The sequence below is a fragment of the Dermacentor variabilis genome, unplaced genomic scaffold (genome assembly GCF_050947875.1).
Source record: "Dermacentor variabilis isolate Ectoservices unplaced genomic scaffold, ASM5094787v1 scaffold_13, whole genome shotgun sequence".
Classification (NCBI taxonomy): Eukaryota; Metazoa; Arthropoda; class Arachnida; order Ixodida; family Ixodidae; genus Dermacentor; species Dermacentor variabilis.
The window spans coordinates 36,961,248-36,981,671 of NW_027460291.1; the positions used below are offsets into that span (position 1 = coordinate 36,961,248).

Genomic DNA, 20,424 nt, shown 5'->3' on the forward strand with positions numbered 1-20,424 from the left:
GTTTAGTACAAAGGCACTATTCTTGTTCAGGCCTTTATATATGATTTCTATTAGTAAATGGTTAATATCCGTGTCGGTAAAAGGATCGTGTTTGATTGCGGTAATCGATTTCGCTACCAAAGTTGTTATTGCTTTCTCCGAATCCGGTTGTGTGTACACCTCGTATCCCTGAAGGGTTGGAAGGGATCCGACTTCCTGAAGGGCTATGACAGCTGGTGGCTCGCTCTGTGAGCTCACCAGCTGTGTTAAAAGTCCCCTTTCCGCCGGTATCCACGACAGTTCCACTGCCAGATTTCGCAATTTTCTGTTATAGTTGGTTTATGTTTAGGCATGGTTGCTTTCTTGTGCAATGGCTGCCAGCCCTGGTCTGGCGTATGGTTTCTCGGCTCTCTCTCTGATGTTATCTCCGGTAATTTGCTTACGCACCGTTTTCATGATTTCAATTTGCAGAGCCTGGAGTTTTTTGTCGGACTTCACTTCAAACTCAGTCATTTGTTGCGTTAGTTGTGTTATTTGGGCTGACACCTGTTGGGTGATCTGTTGCGCTATTGTGGGTAACAGGTGTTCGAAAGTCTTTTGGATTTGTGTCTGGAGTGTTTCGACCGACTGTATTTTAGGGCGCTTTTGGGGTGCTTGTACAGCTTGCCCCGTAGCTTGCTCTGATTGCGCCGGTTTAGCCTGTGTGTTCTGCTGCTGCGACTGCATTTGCTTTAGCATCGCGTTCTCACGCTCTAAGTCGCCTAAGCGAACTCTCACGAGTTCTAGCTCTCGTTCTAGGCGCGTTATCTGTGCAGTTGTTTGAGGTGTGTGTTGGGAGGCTATTGCTGACCAGCTCACCTTGTTTTTGTCGCCTTCATTTTTTGAAGATTGTTTCTTGCTCTTCTGTTGGCTGGTGCTTTGCTTCTCCTCCTGTTTTCTGCCCCGAGAGTTGGATCGGCCTCGGGAGGTCGACCTGGTACGCTAGCGGGACCTTGGCCTTGGAGCCGTCCTTGCGCAACGCAAGCCTGGCTTTCCGGAATATGTGGTTGCGTATGCGAGTCGTGCCCTCACGAAGGCAGAAACCAATTATTCTGTCACAGAAAAAGAATGTTTGGCTATAGTTTGGGCGTTAAACAAATTTCGCCCTTACTTGTATGGCCATCCGTTCGATGTTGTGACAGACCACCACGTGCTCTGCTGGCTTGCGTCACTGAAATATCCGTCAGGTCGTCTTGGACGTTGGGCTCTTCGGCTCCAAGAATTTGACATTCGCGTCATCTATCGATCCAAGCGCCAACATTCTGATGCAGATGCGCTCTCCCGATCGCCCATGCGATCCGACGAAACGCCACCCTCATCCATAGAGTGCCGGTTGCTATACTTGCTGTTACTGACATGCCGTCTGAACAGAGGAAAGATCCATGGATTGTGTCTCTCATCGACATTCTTCACAGTTCTTCAACGGCTACATGCCCTCGAGCCCTTCGTCGCCAAGCCACCCACTTCGTGCTACGGGACGCCATCTTGTACCGCCGAAACTACCAGCCGGACGGTCGCAAATGGCTGCTAGTCATCCCTCGCCATTTGCGCTCCGACATATGCATGTATTTCCACGCCGACCCACAACAAGCTCATGCTGGCGTCCTGAAAACCTACGAGCGGCTCCGCCAGCGCTACTACTGGCGCGGCATGTATTCTTATGTCCGCAAATACATTCGGTCATGTGTAGCCTGTCAGCGACGCAAGACATCTCCTCATACGACAGGCCCTCTGCAACCTTTACCGCGTCCTGCACATCCTTTTGATCGGATTGTCATTGAACTTTATGGGCCTCTTCCATGCACTGTTAAAGGAAATCATTGGATAATTGTCGCAGTAGATAGACCACCTTACAAGATATGCCGAAACTGCTGCGCTTGCTTCGGCTGCTGCTCGCGACGTCGCCGCATTCATGTTACGGCATTTCATCTCACGGCATGGCGCACCGCGAGAACTGCTCAGCGACAGAGGCCGTGTCTTCTTGTCCGAAGTTATTAATGAGTTACTCGCCGCTTGCCGCACTATTCACCACACCACTACGGCGTATCACCCACAGACTAACGGTCTAACGGAACGCTTCAACCGCACTCTTGGTGACATGCTCACTATGTATGTTGCGTCTGATCATTCCAATTGGGACGATGTCTTCCCTTTTGTTACGTACGCGTATAATACCACCGTTCAGGCTACCACAGGCTTCTCACCATTTTTCCTTCTTTACGGACGTGAACCATCCACTATCCTCGACACCGTGCTACCATATCATCCGGATGCCTCTGAATTCACCCCTCTTTCCGAAGTTGCTCGCCATGCTGAAGAATGCCGCCAACTGGCTCAATCGTTCACGTCGGCTACCCAAGGAATTCACAAAGATCGCCACGACAACGGGCAGCCCACACAGTCCTTCGCCGTGGACTCTCACGTCTGGCTTCGGCTGCCCTTCCAAGCCCCAGGCCTTAGCCCAAAGCTTGCTCCGAAATATCAGGGTCCGTACCGGGTCGTCGCGTGTACATCGCCTGTGAATTATGTGGTCCAACCGGTGACGCCATCTTCGGACAAACGCCGCCGTGGCCGCGAGACGGTTCACGTCAGCCGCCTGAAGCCGTACCACGACCCCCTTATCGTGCCATCCCCTTAGGTCGCCAGGATGGCTCCTCTTCGCTGCGAGGGCAATTGTAGTGGGCAATATGCATGTGGCGCTGTGCGGACTGCCACCGCTGCGGCGCGAGACCCGAGCTCGGGCTGCTGAGGCGAACGCCTAGGACTCGCGATCAAGCGCTACTTGCGATCCCGCGTACGAGCTGCAATAAACCCGCTTTCAAATCATACAGCCCTGCAGCATGCATAGGAACGCTGACAACGTACTTTTCTTGCAATTAGAGCGACCTCGTGACGTTTCTCTCTGCAGGTATGGTTGTTACAATGCTCCGATAAGTGCTTTCTAAAAGCTACAAAGCATTGCCGACGTGCGGTTTTCTTCTCCCGAACGCCAGCGCTCGGCCATTCGGAAGTTGCTCTGTCCAAGTGGAAATGCTCGCTTGTCCGAACTTGGCTTCTGTGTGATTACGAGAGTTACTGTATCCGCGATGAGTGGTTACCCCCCAGAAACCTCTTTCAAAACGAAACATTTTTTTTTCTACAGCGTGTTCGATCACGGTTCGTAACGGAGATCATGTTGAATCATAATCGACCGCGCGTACAAATAAAACTACGTTCAATGTCGCCTCTTAACGAAGTCCAATTTACCGGTGCATCGTGTCTTACGCAGTCACCGCGTTCCATTAGTGTCAGTGTCGTAGTCACATAACTGTCGGTTCTGCTCAGATGAGTGTGTGTTGTTTAGCTCTACATGCAATGGACATTACATAGTTTAAGCAGCGCTGTTTTCATCCTTCCTGCTCTTTCTGTTCTTATTTCGTATGACTGAAAGTAAAGAGTTCTATATTCAATTAAATATCGAAAGCCAGTTTTAACAGCGTAGCTGTTTAAGCTTTTAGTTCCGCCGTGGAACCTAGCCAGAAAACTCAGCCCAGCTGTGCGCCACCTTTCGTTTCCTAGCAACCACCTGCGAGAGCAGCAAGACACACAGCCTTCTAGCACCCCACGCGCGCAGGGCGGAGTCGTGACGTCACAGGCGAGCAAAAGCTCCGAACAGCCGGCGCGGCGAAACACCTCTCGCCTCCTCTACTCCGTGCGTGCGTGCTGCTGCCATGGGAAGACCGAAGAACGTCTGGACGCCCCAAGGAGAAGCAGCTTACCAGGGAGAGCGCCATACTGCCAAGCGAGAAGCGATGCCTCGCCGCCGAGCTGATCCGGAACACCGCGCCGGAGCTGCGGCTGAGAAGAGGCGACTCCGAGTCGATGTTCCCGAGTTTCAGCCCAGGGAACGCGAGAATCGGCGCCTGAACGCTCGACGTCACCGAGAAATCGATCCCGGCCTGCGACTGCTCGAAAACTTCCAGCGTCAAGCCCGCCGAAACAACAACTTAGCAAAACCTAGCACAACCTCGCAAAACCTACAAACAACTTAAGAAAGCCACGTAAAAGCTAGCTGATCACAAGCTCTGCTGTTGACTCCAGCCTTGCACCATTAGGGCAAGCTGCGCATGTTTTTTTTTCTTTTTCCCCCCACCGGAATAAAGAGTCGGTACAATGCAGCCATTTTTCTCGTTCGATTCTATTGCTGTCTTTTCATTCAACGCTCACGACCGGCGCCTCCCGATGATCTGCGGGGAAGAGCGCCAGTGGGTCCACTGACGAAGCACGAAAAGGAGAATAGGAATAGAACCGTGATACGTATAGTCCCTGCTTTGGTGTATCCGATTAGATTCGATGGTGTTTGTAATCGAACACTCATAACCACCACTATGCACATGTTCGCCGTGTGTGTACTTACAACCAGTTGACGACACTGCCGAGCGCAGCGATCGTGATGACGGCCTGGAAGAGCATCCAGTCCCGAAAGAGCCACGCGAGTCCCGTCATGGTCAGCAGCCCGGTCGTCCAACCACCGGTGGAGATGAGCGAACCCAGGGCCCGGTGGCGGGCCGACAGCACTTCCATCGCTGCGTGGCGATTGGTACCGTTGTTCACACTTTACTGCGAGCAACTATCTCGAAAATCCGCAGACGCGTGTTGCGAACAAAATTTCGTGTGGCTTTAATAACTTGTCTAGCCATCACTACAGCTGTGGCATGACTCAACTTGTAGCAGTCTGTAATGTGCAGGTGCTTAAGGTCGCGCAACTCCCTCGTCAGTGTTTCTTTTTAAATTTTCGAATACTCATTGAGTCGCCCTATCTCGCTATCAAATATTACTGCCGTATCTCAATCGTGTGACCTCGTAGGGGGGGGGAGGTAGGAAATACCACTTCTTTATTATATGTATTTAGGGAGAGGTTGGTGCCTATATGTGGCGCCGGCTACTCCTCTTCTCTTAGGTGATAGTTATCGTCGGAAAGTTGTCAACAATCACAAAACTGGACTAATAAATACATGAACAAACATTCACGTACTAAGTCTCAGCACTGCAAATTATATAAATGTGCGCGCAACAGAAGAATTCCATAGCATAAATGCTCACAAAACCGAAGTGTTCACACGGTTGTATATTGCTTTCATTCATAGTCACATTAAATACGGTATTGTTTCATGGGGCAACACGTACGCTTGCCACTTCACTTATCGATTCACCATATCCAAAATTAGTCAATACGCATTATCACTTCTAGTTCCATACAATCCGATGCCTCAGTTTTACTTCGCGTGTACAATACCTAGCCCTTTAATAATCTGTTCCAGATTAACATACTCGTTTTATTCCAAAAGTTGCTTCATAATAACCTTACGTTTCCGTTCATTGCAGTTGGCCTCTTGCAGAATAAAAATGTAACCTTATTTGCGGCTAACAACACTTTCTTGTTACCCATTGTTCATACCAATTACGGCAAAAAAAAAAAAGAAACATCTGTGTTCGTTTCAATTTCTCTTTGGAATGAGTTATCGTCAACTATACAATCCTGCACTTCACTTCTCTTGAAATCTTTAAAAATTACATTAAGTATCATGTCCTACGATAACTGCGCTACGATCCTGGCGGTGCATCTTTGACTTCTGTCTCACATGTCACATCTTGTGTTTCATCCATGGTTTTTCCCGGCTTTCTTTTATGCCACGCTTCTTCGTGTTTGCTTGATTTGAAATGAAAAGTATAATAATGTATTTCATCTGTCGATGTTTTTTGATAATAACGCTCATTCGCTGTTTATAGATATTGACACGTATACTTATCTTTATCGGGCAACCACGTTTCGCCGCCTAACAAATGTAATCGCACAACGTGGGACGCGCCTGCATGTATCCGAAGTTTCTGGAAAGTTATCGATGCTTCTATCCGCTGTCTGTTGTCGCCGAACCTTATGTTATCTGATTTCATCACCTGACGCGAATGGTGTAGAACTTTGTGGAAGGCACGCGGGTCCGAACGATTAGTCTTTAACATTCGACGACTGCTCTATAAGAGCCGACGCGCTTGACCCGCTGATCAGATTTTTCCGACGATCGCCGACCGTGTTCGCCGCTATCGTTGTGCTATAAGTGTAGCCTGTTTCTGTGGGCACAGGTTCGCCCAATAAAAGCTAGTTTTGTATTCCACCGTATTGCTGCTTTCTTCACCGTCACTACCACGTGACATCTGGTGGAGGTGCTTGTGCGTTCATGTACCGAACACCCCCGCAAAGCCGCGATCCAAGCCCACAGCCCGAGGACAGAACCAACATCGCCCAAGACCAGCGTGCTAGCCGCAGACTGCAAGGACTGCGCCCAGAGCACGGACTTCTACCTGAGACGACAAAGAAGATCGCGGTCAAGACAACCCCAAATGGCTGCCCCAGCGTCCCCCGTTATCCTACAACAACCTCGGGACCCACCAACCTTCCATGGAGCAGCGACTGAAGACCCAGAATCATGGCTGGGGACCTAAGAACGAATCGCGACATTCAACAACTGGGACTCCGACGACAAGTTGCGGCATGTCTACTTCGCCTTAGAAGACGCCGCCAGAACTTGGTTTGAGAACAGGGAATCGACCTTGACAACGTGGGACCTGTTCCGTAGGGGCTTCATGCGCACCTTTACAAGCGTCGTGCGCAAGTAAAGGGCTGAAGCTATGCTGGACGCCCGAGTGCAGCTACCAAACGAGAACTTTGCCATCTTTACGGAAGAAATGAGCCGTTTGTTCCGCCACGCTGACCCGGATATGGCCGAGGAGAAGAAAGTCCGCCTACTGAAGCGTGGTGTAGAGGAGGAACTTTTCGCCGGAATGGTAAGAAGCCCACCGAAGACCGTCGAAGAGTTTCTTCGTAAGGTGACGAACATTGAGAAGACACTCTAGATCCAAAACCGGCAATTCGATCGCCGCACGAACTCTACAAACTACGCCTGGGTTCAATCACTGGCTACCGACGATCTACGCAAGACTATCAGAGCGATCGTACGGGAGGAGCTGCAGAAGTTCTACCCAAGGACGCAGTCCCAAGTGGATGCAATCGCTGAAATCGTCAAAGAAGAGGTTCAGCGATCGCTTGGAGTCCCTGAGGTGCAACCACGATCACCGCAACCTCAGCCGGAAGCGATGACCTACGCCGCCGTCGCCCGCCGTCAAGGTCCCCCTCCGCGACAACGCCAGGGCCCTGTAACGCCGCAATTCCGTCGTCCTCCGCCGCCACCGCCAGCACGCCCACCCGTCGCCCAGCGCAGCTACGCGAGGAAGACGGACATTTGGCGAGCCCCCGACCACCGCACGCTCTGCTACCACTGCGGCGAAGCCGGCCATGTGTACCGCCGATGCCCATACCGCGACCTGGGATTGCGAGGGTTCGCCGTCGATGCACCGCGCCCTCGGGAAGGTGAACGCCCTCATGACATCGCCGACTACCTCGCCGCTGCTCAGTGGAGCCCTCGACGACCGTCCCGTTCGCCGTCACCAGGCCGCTACCTGTCGCCGCAGTGCCGACCATACACTGGCCCAGCCCGGGGCCGGTCAGCGAGCCCATATCCGAAAAACTAAAAGTAGCAACCGATGGAGGTGCGGTTGCTGTTCGTCGAACTGACGAAGATCCTCCGCCGCCGACGAAGACGACGAAGAGACCATCTCGACGACATAATAACGACACGCCGCCGTCCCGACGAAGTCAAGAAGCCAAGACTACACCGACGAAAGACGACTTGGCGACGCGACGTTCCAGCTTCAGTTCAACACGACGCAGCCGTGATCCGACGCTAAGACCTAATTGCAATGCCAGACAAAGAACCACCGACCACGACGTGCTTCTCGACGGCCACGCAGTCACCGCTTTAGTGGACACAGGAGCCGATTACTCCGTCATGAGTGGACCCATCGCCGCGCAGTTGAAGAAAGTTAAAACTGCATGGGAAGGCCCTCAAATTCGGACCGCTGGAGGACACCTCATCACGCCGGCTGGAATCTGCACGGCAAGAATAACCATTCATGACTGGACTTACCCTGCCACCTTCGTTATCCTCCAACAGTGTTCACGAGACGTCATTCTCGGTATGGACTTCCTGGACCAACACGGCGCAATCATCAACCTGAAGTCGAAGTCAATAACGCTGTCGGAAGATAAAGCGATGCCGCCGGAGAGCCCTCGTTGTCACCACGCCTTGAGTGTGCTCGAAGATCAAGTGAGCATCCCGCCTCGCTCCAGCATTGTTATTTCGGTCGGCACCGAAACACCCGCTGACGTAGAAGGCGTCATTGAAGGCGACCAACGTCTACTGCTAGACCATGAAATTTGCGTTGCAAGAGGGATCGCTCGACTGCATGGAGGGAAAACCGAAGTGTTGCTGACAAACTTCAGCCGGGAGTTCAAGCACATCAACAAGGGCACGACGATCGCGTACATCGAGGAAATTCTGAAAACCAGTAACGCGTTTGTCCTCTCGGATTCCGCCGCATCTACCCCGACGACCATGGTTCCCGAACCAGACTACGACATTAATCCAATTCTCCCCGTGATTAAGCAACAGCAGCTGAGAAGTCTGCTCCGACGATACAAAGGCTGCTTTTCGACGTCATCGAGGATTCGACAAACACCAGTTGCCAAGCATCGCATAATCACCGAGGAGTGCGCTCGACCACTCCGCCAGAGCCCTTACCGAGTTTCGCCGCGAGAGCGTAAAGCTATAAGAGAACAAGTCGACGAAATGCTGCGCGACGACATCATCCAGCCGTCGAAAAGCCCGTGGGCATCCCCTGTTGTCCTGGTGAAGAAAAAGGATGGAACCCTACGTTTCTGCGTCGATTATCGTCGTCTGAACAAGATCACGAAGAAGGACGTATACTCCCTCCCACGGATAGACGACGCATTGGATCGGCTCTGCAACGCTAAATACTTCTCGTCGATGGACCTGAAGTCTCGCTATTGGCAAATAGAAGTCGACGAAAGAGATCGCAAAAAGACCGCCTTCATCACCCCAGACTGCCTCTACGAGTTCAAGGTTATGCCATTTGGACTGTGCTCGGCGCCTGCAACGTTCCAACGCGTGATGGACACGGTTTTAGCAGAATTGAAGTGGCAGGCCTGTCTCGTTTACTTGGATGACGTCGTTGTCTTCGCCGGAAATTTCGACGATCACCTTAGGCGGCTTGCAATAGTACTAGAGGCCATCAAGTCATCAGGGCTTACTCTGAAGCCAGAAAAGTGTCGCTTCGCTTACGATGAGCTTCTGTTCCTAGGCCACGTCATCAGCAAGTCTGGAGTCCGCCCCGACCCACAGAAGACAGCTGCCATTGCAAAGTTCCCGCAGCCCATCGACAAGAAGGCAGTGCGTAGATTTCTTGGCATGTGTGCCTACTACAGGCGATTTGTGAAGGACTTTTCACGCATCACTGAGCCGCTGACAAAGCTAACTAAATGTGACGTCGAGTTCAAGTGGGAAACGCCGCAGTCCGACGCATTTCAAGAACTCAAACGACGCATGCAGTCGCCGCCCGTACTTGCGCACTTCGACGAGCACGCCGATACCGAAATACATACTGACGCCAGTAGCCTAGGCCTCGGTGCCGTCCTAGTCCAGAGGAAAGATGGACATGAACACGCGATAGCTTACGCTAGCCGATCGTTGTCAAAAGCGGAAGGCAATTATTCTACAACCGAAAAGGAATGTCTCGCCATCGTTTGGGCTACAGCGAAATTTCGCCCTTACCTCTATGGCAGGCCATTCAAAGTGGTCAGCGACCATCACGCGTTGTGTTGGCTAGCTAACTTAAAGGACCCTTCAGAACGGCTGGCACGGTGGAGCCTCAGACTACAAGAATACGACATTACTGTAACATACAAGTCCGGACGAAAACACTCAGATGCCGATTGCCTATCACGCGCCCATACTGACCCGCCGTCGCAAGATGACGAGGATGACGACGCCTTCCTTGGCATAATAAGCGCGGAAGACTTCGCCGAAAAACAAGGGGACCCGGAGCTAAAAGCCCTAGTCGCGTATTTGGAAGGGCACACCGACGTTGTCCTTAGGGCATTTAAGCGCGGATTATCTTCGTTCACGCTTCAAAACAACCTACTCGTGAAGAAGAACTTCTCACCAGTCCGCGCCAACTACCTTCTTGTTGTTCCGTCGGCGCTGCGTCCAGAAGTACTGCACGCCCTACATGACGATCCGACCGCTGGGCACCTCGGTTTCTCCCGGACCCTATCGAGGATACAAGAAGGGTATTACTGGCCGAACCTAACCGCCGATGTCGCCCGTTACGTCAAGACATGCCGAGACTGTCAGCGACGCAAGACACCACCGACAAGGCCAGCGGGATTACTACAGCCGATCAAGCCTCCTTACCGACCTTTTCAGCAGATCGGGATGGACTTGTTAGGACCGTTTCCGACATCAACATCCGGGAATAAGTGGATCGTCGTGGCGACGGACTATCTCACCCGCTTTGCTGAAACTAAAGCTCTACCGAAAGGCAGCGCAGCCGAAGTGGCGAAATTTTTCGTCGAGAACATCCTGCTGCGACCTGGTGCTCCAGAAGTCGTCATCACCGACAGAGGAACGGCTTTTACAGCAGAGCTCACGCAAGCCATTCTGCAATACAGCCAGGCAAGTCACAGGAGGACAACTGCCTACCATCCGCAGACGAATGGTCTCACGGAGCGCCTGAACAAGACCCTCGCCGACATGCTAGCAATGTACGTCGACGTCCAGCACAAGGCGTGGCATGCGATCCTGCCGTACGTAACATTCGCTTACAACACGGCGGTGCAAGAAACAACACAGACCACGCCATTTAAGCTCGTTTACGGCAGGAAACCGACGACGACGCTCGACGCCATGCTGCCGCACGTCACTGACGAGGAAAATCTTGACGTCGCTACCTATCTCCAGTGCGCCGAAGAAGCCCGACAGCTCGCCCGCCTGCGGATCAAGAACCAGCAGAGGACCGACAGCCGACACTACAACCTCCGACGACGCTTTGTCGAGTACCAGCCAGGTGACCGTGTTTGGGCTTGGACCCCTATACGCCGACGAGGACTGAGCGAGAAGCTTTTGCGTCGCTATTTCGGACCGTACAACATCATCCGACGTATTGGCGCACTGGACTATGAGGTCGTGCCAGACGGCATTTCGCTGTCACAGCGGCGCCGCTCACGACCTGAAATAGTCTACGTTGTGTGACTCACGCCGTACTACCAGCGTTAATGAACTTTGGGGCTTCGCTTAATTGACCTTTGGACTTTGTTTCTTTTCGTTGTTTTGTTACTTATGCTTAATAAGTGTCCTTTTGTGTTTCGCTCTCTTATATTTGTAGCATCGGGACGATGCTTTTTAAGAGGGGGGTATTGACACGTGTACTTATCTTTATCAGGCAACCACGTTTCGCCGCCTAACAAATGTAATCGCACAGCGTGGGACGCGCCTGCATGTATCCGAAGTTTCTGGAAAGTTATCGATGCTTCTATCCGCTGTCTGTTGTCGCCGAACCTTATGTTATCTGATTTCATCACCTGACGCGAATGGTGTAGAACTTTGTGGAAGGCACGCGGGTCCGAACGATTAGTCTAACATTCGACGACTGCTCTATAAGAGCCGACGCGCTTGACCCGCTGATCAGATTTTTCCGACGATCGCCGACCGTGTTCGCTGCTATCGTTGTGCTATAAGTGTAGCCTGTTTTTGTGGGCACAGGTTCGCCCAATAAAAGCTAGTTTTGTATTCCACCATATTGCTGCTTTCTTCACCGTCACTACCACGTTACAATATTACCATCAATGTTGTTACTATCAACCGAGGGCGATTAGAGTTCTTTCACTTTGGGACCCTCGCGTCTATATTTGTGATGTTGTAACTAAGTTTTTTTGGAAACAATGAATCTGAATCTGAAGATGTTGGGCACTTGTATGCCACACTCTCAATACAATAAATACAAATGCTACATGAACGCGCAGACACAATGAACATGCAATTAAATGTACCTGTTAATATAACAATGCGAGCAATAAATATTGCATGACTTAGTATTTTTGTGATGTTTTTGATTCCTCCGAAAATTGTACTAAGGCGCGCGCAGCGATGTTTCGAAGTTTTTCTGTTGGCCATGGATCTAAAATTTTTTCAAAGGATAGTGGCCGTCTATCCAAGCCATGTAGTTTTTCGGAAAGTACTTGCGGGGAGCATCATGATTTTTACAGTGTCGGAGAAGGTGTTCTACTTCTTATTCAGCCTTCTTGAGTTTGTGCGTATGACACGTACTGTGCTTGCTTTCCTATGCGACAGAAAGGCTGGTGCTGGGCTGTGGAGGTCACGGGCTGGGCTGTGATAGTGTAAACATTGCAATCGTCCTTAGCCTGCAGAGAGCGCTTGGACGTGGCATCTCAGCAGCATGCTGGCAGCGTATAGAGCACGTAAGCACGCGCCGGCAAAATGGTTCCAAAGCGTGCACTCAGTGTCAAGGACACCCAGGCGTGAAAGAAGCGTCGCGTGGGACAACAGCGTCTTCGCTACGCAGTGAAACGTGGTGGAGACCTCGAATGTATGTATACAATGTATACACACAATTTATAATATTTAACTGAATTCCCTAGATGCCCACAATTCAATAAAAGTTCAACACTTCTGTCCCGATATGATGCGGCAACGTTTAACATCAACACAACACTCTCGTATTGGACTAAAAGCTGAAGAAAGGCATTCACCGCGAGCATCATCGCTGTTTATTCTCTATGAAAGCAAACAGCTTAAAAAGCTTCGCTTACGTCGATTCCCACACTGGGTGGGATCCGCATATTTTTATCTATCTATCTATCTATCTATCTATCTATCTATCTATCTATCTATCTATCTATCTATCTATCTATCTATCTATCTATCTATCTATCTATATATATATCTATCCGTCCATCTATCTATCCGTCCATCTATCTATCCGTCCATCTATCTATCCGTCCATCTATCCATCCATCCGTCCATCTATCCATCCATCTGTCCATCCATCTATCCGTCCATCTATCCGTCTATCCGTCCGTCTATCCGTTAGTCTATCCGTCCGTCGGTCCGTCCGTCTATCCGTCCGTCCGTCCGTCCGTCTGTCTGTCTGTCTGTCTGTCCGTCTGTCTGTCTGTCTGTCTGTCTGTCTGTCTGTCTGTCTGTCTGTCTGTCCGTCCGTCCGTCTGTCCGTCCGTCCGTCCGTCCGTCCGTCCGTCTACGCCGACCCAGTCACCCAAGTTGTTTACCAGCTTGGACCACAAGGTGTGCGCTCGTGATCGTGATGCCGCCGTGCTCGTTCCATCGCCTCCATTCCAGCTTCATGATCTGACTCTCGTCATGCCGTCTTCGTCGCGCCTTCTACGCGGATGCTGTGGCATAAGTTGTCTAATAGCTTAGGCCACAAGATATGTGCTTGGGGCTGTAATGTTGTCGTCTTCATTGAGTCATCGTGATTCTAGTTTTACCATTCGACTTTCATCCTGCCTTCATCATCGTGCCATCGTCGTCATACAGTCATCGTGCGTTCGTTGTCACATCACTGGTCAAACGGCTGTCATCATGCCTACGTGATCGTTCTATCATCGCCACCACTGCTTCGTCATCCAACTCTTATGCCGTAATCGTCGCGCCATCGTCGTGATACCGGCTTCGCGACACAGTCATCGTCATGCTGATGCCGTCATACACTCGCTGTGATCACATTTTTTTCACTCCGTTTTCGTGCCATCATCGCAATGGCGTCGTTGCCATACATTGGCTGTCTTACCTTTGTCGTGATGGCGTCGCGGTCTTTCCATTGTTGTCATTTTAACTCCGTCCTCCGACTCTCCCCATGCCGCCGTTGTCACACTGTCCATTTACCATCGCCGTCACTTCGGTATACGTCATCCCGTTGTCGTCATACCTTCATCGATTAGTCGACGGTATTCGTTTATGGTCATTTTATCGTAATCGTGCTGTCGTCATTCAGTCGAGGTCATGTGCCGTTGTCATGCGATCGTCGCTATTGCATCATCGTCAGACAGTCGGTATCATGCGTCCGTAGTCATATCGTCATGCCGTCTGTGTGGTCCCATCTTCGTCATTCCAGCTTCCTCATTCGGTTTTCGTTAAACCGTCGTCAACACACCATGGCCGTCATATAGGCTTCATGATACAGTCATCATCGTGTCAATGTCGTCATACACTCGCCGTGGGCCCATTTTCCTCATTCTGTTCTCATGCCATCATCAGCATTGCGTCGTCGTCATACAATTCTCGATCCATGCCATTGTCGTCACGCCATCGTCGTCATACAGGCTTCGTCATGTAGTCGTCGTCACGACGATGTCACTTTGGTAACTGGGTTGGCACCGGAGAATATATATATATATATATATATATATATATATATATATATATATATATATATATATATATATATATATATATATATATATACAAATAGATAGACAGGCTGAAAATAGCTGACGTAGGCAAATAATTCTAATGCCTGCTGTGCCTTTGCACGTATGGCGAGCCCATACCTTGTGTTGATTCATTCGGGACGCAAAGCTACAAAGTGTTCGCACGTGGTCGTACTATGCTGAGCCGCACTTATCGGAGGCCCGAGCCGGTGGAGATTGCGCGAGAGCGAGCGACTGGGTCTATTGGTGATCGTGAGAGCGAACAGCGTAGCCGCGGGACCTTTCCAAGCGACGTGTCGTGGGGAGCCATCCTCTCGCAGCGACGTGCTAGCGGCCGCCCCTGTCTCCATACTCGCCCTTGGTTCGGGGTGCACCTTGATGCCCGCCCAGGACCGGGCGTTTGTGCAGTGTTGGGTGTCGCCGGAAACAATAAGCGGTTGCTGCTAACATAGGGCAATGCTGTGTTCTCCTGCGTGCGTAGCACTCGTTAATCCCCTTTTGTGGCCTGAGCTCGCGCGCAGTGGCGCGCTAGGGGCTGACGCGGCCCTGTGGCTCGGTAAGCTCGTACCCGCGGTGGATGGTACTACTGTGATACCAGACCCCAACAATGTGTGTACATGAACGGACTTGCGTGCGCTCCGCGCATCCGGTGCGATGAATGAAGGTCTTTCTTTTCTTTCGTGTCATTCCTTTATAGAGTATATGTAGACGAAAATACGGTGGATAACCACTCTGATTTTTCAATAAAGACCTTGCTCTCTCTCTCTCTCTCTCTCTCTCGCCCAGGTACTGGACTATACTGCCGGCGGCATTGGCGGTATAGCGACGGTATTTGTATGCTTGTGAGATGTGTCTGCGTGCCTCGCGTTAGTGGAGATTTTTTTTCATTGATTTTCCCTTCATTAGTGATGTATGAGATTTTTTGGGGATATTTTCGGATAGCCGGCCCTCGATGAGCTCCACCTTCCCAAGTTTCTATATTATTCATTAAACAAAATAATTTTTCATTGCTTCCGCGGTGAGCATTCGCCAATTTTACTTCGTGGACAAGAACAACAACAACATATTGAGTGAATTTATTCTCAGTCAATCGTCTTCGCTTGCGTAAGTGGCGCTTCCCAATGGGGAAGTGAAAGGCCAAGACCCTTTATTCCTCCCCTTTCCTATCCCGCCTTTCGCTTTTCACAACAGGCATCGTTTATATTCTTTAACGTCTGCTCTGCTTTGTGAATAGGCTGCATGGGCGTAGCGTTAAAAAGTATACCAGGTACAGTATTTCCATGGGGCAGTACTATTTTCTGTAGCATCGACAGAATGGCTGATTCGTAGAATTGGACTGGCAATTTGTGGACATCAAAATCTCGCGGTGCCCTGCCGCTTTATTTGCTTAAATTCTCGCAAAGCACTTTGGGATTCTTGTCGAAAGTCCCGGCGATGCTGGCGAACATGGTTCCATGAAAACATCAAAAAGGTAAGGCCATGGGGCCCGAAAAGGCCAGCTATTACCTTAAAAACGTTCTGCTATACTATCTTAATGCACAGTAGCTGTTGGCTGTGGGACATATGCATATTGTGATCATAAAACTTTGTGCTGCGCTTAAAGAGTGCGCTGTAGCCGTAAGGGGCTGAATAGTATTTCGGGAATGGTTCCCGAGTGGTTGCAGGATGAGACCGTAAAGTGAAGCGTCGTGCTGGTGTGACGCTGAAAATCAAATAATTGGCCGCCCGTACTTTCTTGCACAGTATCCCGGAGAGGAGAAACCCATAAGATATCTTACTTTGGACAGTTGTTTGGATATACCATTAAGGTCAAAGCCTACGCCCCACAATCGCGGGTTTTTGTAAAGTTCCTGGGGCCGAATCCAGAAAGCTTTTTGTTCGTAAAGGCTGTTTTTCATTGGCTGATCGCCATCGCTAATAATATATCCTACATCACTATTGGCTGGCACGAACGCTTTTAGCGTAAGAATGTTTTGTGAATACGGGCCCTGGTTATTTTATAAAACAAGGTCTTCTATAGATCGCCCCGCATTAGAACACGAGACGCAAGTGCACCCTGTTGTGCGCTCCTTGCATGCCTAACATAGTGAGTAACTTGAGAAACAGTTCTGCATTGTGCGTGTTTCTTTTAGTATTCTTTTTCTCCCATATTTATCGCTTCCCATTCCTCCTCACGCGGTAAAGGGTAGCCGACCGGAGATTATCTTGGTTAACCTCCCTGTCTTTCGTTTGTCTCTCTCTCTCTCTCTCTTTGCGACGAAACCTGACTTAGGTAACTGGTTACTCACTACACGGTTGAAAATTGGATGTTACTTGGGCTCATGCTCAGACGCACAGTCAACACAGAAAGTATTTCATACGCACACATGGTGTACGTGGTGTTGAGGATGCCGCCGAGGCCCAGAGATGCCACGAGTCTGCCGACGTTGAGCATGAGGAAGCTCGTGGAGAGGCACATCACGACGCTCGCCAGGAGGGGCAGCGGGGTCATGAAAACAAGAGCCCTCTTCCTGCCGTACCTGCGACACACGGCTTAGCATGTTTGAAGGAAAAGAAAGCAACCATGCAAATGCGGGGATACGTTGCTAAAAAAAAAAGAGAGTTACGGCGTATTCAGTGAGCCTGTTCGTATCTACGTTAAAGAAAAGTTTCTTAAGTTGTTTCACTTCCACACTATGCAAAAGAGACGCACGATGAGTGAAAAACAATTCGATTTCATATCGTGATGCACACCTTCTGCTTAGGCACTTCTCTGAGGCTACCGGTGAGATGCCCTTTGTAAGTGACATCTTTCCTTTGTAAATGTCGTTTCTCTGTAAATGTTCTTTGAGCCTTTGAAGCACACGCTCAGTTTCGTCAGTGCAAAAGTTCCGGCGGCATGTCTCAGGGGTGGCTGGTGCTCTTCCTCTCGATCCGCTAGTGGTCCACATGCCTCATCTGAGTGATTGTATTACGATAGCACTACAGGATTGCACCACGTTAAATATCGATGGGCTCGCGTTGCAAATCGCATATTTAAATCTTCGCGAACACATATATCGTGCACTGGTGCCATGATCGGTGATACTGATAACTTGAGGTGCTCGCTCGGCCACCTCCTTCCTCCCCCACCATCTCCCTCTGCAAGCAAACAGAGAAAAATAAAGAGCACTCTAGTCCTCTTAGACGGGGTCCCCTAGAGCGAGTGAGCGCACTCTGTCGAATAATTCGTGATGGTTATCTAAGAATTTTATATATATATATATATATATATATATATATATATATATATATATATATATATATATATATATATATATATATATATGTAACGCATTGAAGTGTGCCGTCAAATACTATAGCAAGGACCTGCAGGCGTAAAGGAAGAAAGTAAGCCTGGACTCAGGTCCCACTCCTTTCGGGGAATTTCTACGTTATATGTTTTCACTGGGTTATAGAGCAGCTTGAAATGAACGTGTATCATAAAGGTATTTTCTGGACACCAGTCCGTATTTTCTTTTCGCGTGCGTACAGTTTCGGCAATGAACTTCTCCCGTATCCTGAAAATATAGTTTTCCTACGAGACTCCTCAGCGTGAATTCGGTGAATCAGCTCATATATAGAAGAATCATCGTATATCTACATAATTCGAAGAATCAGATTCTTTTCTAACTTTTAAAGGCCCATAAACAATTCTGAACTCGAGGGTGAACGAGTGGTTTCTTTTTCGCCTTCATTATCCCCCCCCCCCCAAAAAAAAAAAAAAACAACGGACGCTCCCTCCTCTACGCCAAGCACTTCCCTAGAAGACACGTGAAGCCTCAGAACCAAATGTCAGGTTGATACTCTTTTCTTGATAGAAAACGCCATTCCACTTATTATGACTCAGCGTTGTTGTCGCCGCACGCTCAGGACAAAGCACGCCACATTAAGTTATACACGACGTTATTCAAGTAGTTTTATACTTTTCATTTCCAAGTACTCGTTTCCTATAAAGAGCGACGCAATTTGTCTTTGCGCGCATGACATGCGCATTTATTGCGAATAATTGAATTATTAACGCCATATTTTCTTTAAAATTATCAATTTGCAAAGTCACAAGGCCGTTTGATGATGTGAATACCAAGTTTAGGTCAGTCTATGTATATTGCCCTCATTTCCATATTGGTTGAACCGCCATACACACTTGTAAAGCTCCCGTATACACGCCGTCTAAACTCCCCCTAGGAAATTTTGTAGGAAACACCTCTGGCTTGTAGTAGAGTGTCTCTGATGCAGAAGAGTGACGCAAAATGAAGCTGCCGACCTTGGCGCTGCCGGAACGAGCTGATTCCGTTTGGCGCTTTACGCATCTCTGTATGGAACCCATAGCCCTTTCGGGAGCACTGGGGCTTAATGGGCCCCTTTATCATCATGTACGAGAAGTGTGAGCCACGAAGACAAAAGAGACAAAGCTTACCAATCCGACATATGGGAGAAGATGAAGTTTCCGATCATGATGCCCGCCATGTAAAAACTCTGCGACGCGGCTCGAAGCCACACACGGTCGCATACGAGGTTGAACTGCGAGGGTAGAAGAAAAAGAAAGTTGTGCTGATTTAGGCGAACAAAGATCAAGAGTGCTATAACGTAAAGCTATTCCAAACTTTTCTATTCCAATTCTACAATCAGCCCTCCGTGATTGGTCGAAAACTTTTTTGGACCACCCCCACTTCACCTGTCTGTCACGCGACGTCACGAAAACCGCGATAGCTCCCTATCTGATATGACGTCTAGACACTGATTATGCATTATTTGACCGAACAAAAGAAAAACTATTATTTCTGATTCGATGCCTTCTCAACATTACCCCTCGGCTATTGGCCAAGAGTTTTCGGGCTGCATCCACTTAATCTGCCTGTCACCTGACGTCACAAAAGCACGAAAACTCACCGCGTCAAAGTAACCTGTACGCGTTAAAGATGCATTAATATGTCGAAAAAACTGAATTTTCTTCTGTATAGCCGCAGGCTGCCCCGTTCCGAAAGGAATAAAAGATGGCGGCCACCAAACGCTCAGGCGCTGGCTACTCGTAGCTGCCGGAGAGAATTGGTTTATTTGCGTATAATAAAAATTTTGGCGTGGCCGTGTAACGTTTTCGAGCATTTTCGGCACGTTTACGACCTCGTTCTGCCAACTCTTCTTTGTTGAGGATCTGTTTTAGCGTCATTGCTAAGCTTCCGCTGCATGCCGCCGCGATTTTCAACCAGCCGCCGCGATTTTCAACCAGCCGCCGCAAGCTAAGTAAGGGAAGGCGGATCAATTGCAGACGCCGGCACCACCCGCTTCATCCGGTTATAAATTTTCAGTGCAGTGGCTCGGCCCCATCGAATCCCTCTCCACTTGAGCGTGCTCCTCGCCTCTTGTGAGCCAATTAGAGAAGACAAGCCGCTCAACGTAGGCAATGTTATTCGTTTTTCAAGCAAAGAATAGTGACCTCTTATGATCGAGGATAGCGTTTGATTGGTCTGTTCAGACAACGTTGTGGGTCACCGCCCAATGCTTGCGTCGGCGCTTACGCAAATTTGACGTAACGAGACAGGAATAAAAAAAGACATATTGGAATAGTTTTAAGTTATAATGCCCAAAGTGTGAGAACATGGCCGATCGGGGTTATCAAACGAGCAGTGCAAGCACCTGAGAGGCAGCATATTGTCTTATATCGGCACAACAAACTAACTAATGCAATTTACTTTCGCTAACATACTGCGAGTGTTTCATATTCAAGTTCCCCTTAAAGTTAAACTCTGTGGTTTCACGTGCCAAATATATAATGTTTGAAATTTGGTGTTTGAAGTTTGAAGTTCATTTGTAGCGCAAGAAACAACAAGCATACATTGTGAGCAGTATATTAAGAGCTCCCCGAAGTAGAACGCAATGTATACGCAATGCCTCATGACTTCGAGTGTACCGGAATCTTGGAAAAATGCTAACATAATCCTAATCCATAAGAAAGGGGACGCCAAAGA

At 49.4% G+C, this 20,424-nt stretch overlaps 1 protein-coding gene across 6 annotated transcripts in view; it reads right to left on the reverse strand.

The window, feature by feature from the left end:
- LOC142566854 (organic cation transporter protein-like) overlaps window positions 1-20,424 on the reverse strand; it is a 119,372-nt gene that overhangs the window by 43,202 nt on the left and 55,746 nt on the right. For 5 of the 6 annotated variants that reach the window (XM_075677759.1, XM_075677758.1, XM_075677761.1 and 2 more), the window contains exons 4-6: window positions 18,876-18,979; window positions 16,802-16,956; window positions 4,415-4,583 (exon numbers count right to left, since the gene is read on the reverse strand). In XM_075677759.1, coding sequence (XP_075533874.1) covers window positions 4,415-4,583; window positions 16,802-16,956; window positions 18,876-18,979 — 428 coding nt within the window. The remainder of the gene's footprint in view (window positions 1-4,414; window positions 4,584-16,801; window positions 16,957-18,875; window positions 18,980-20,424) is intronic. The other variant, XM_075677760.1, reaches the window with a different exon arrangement.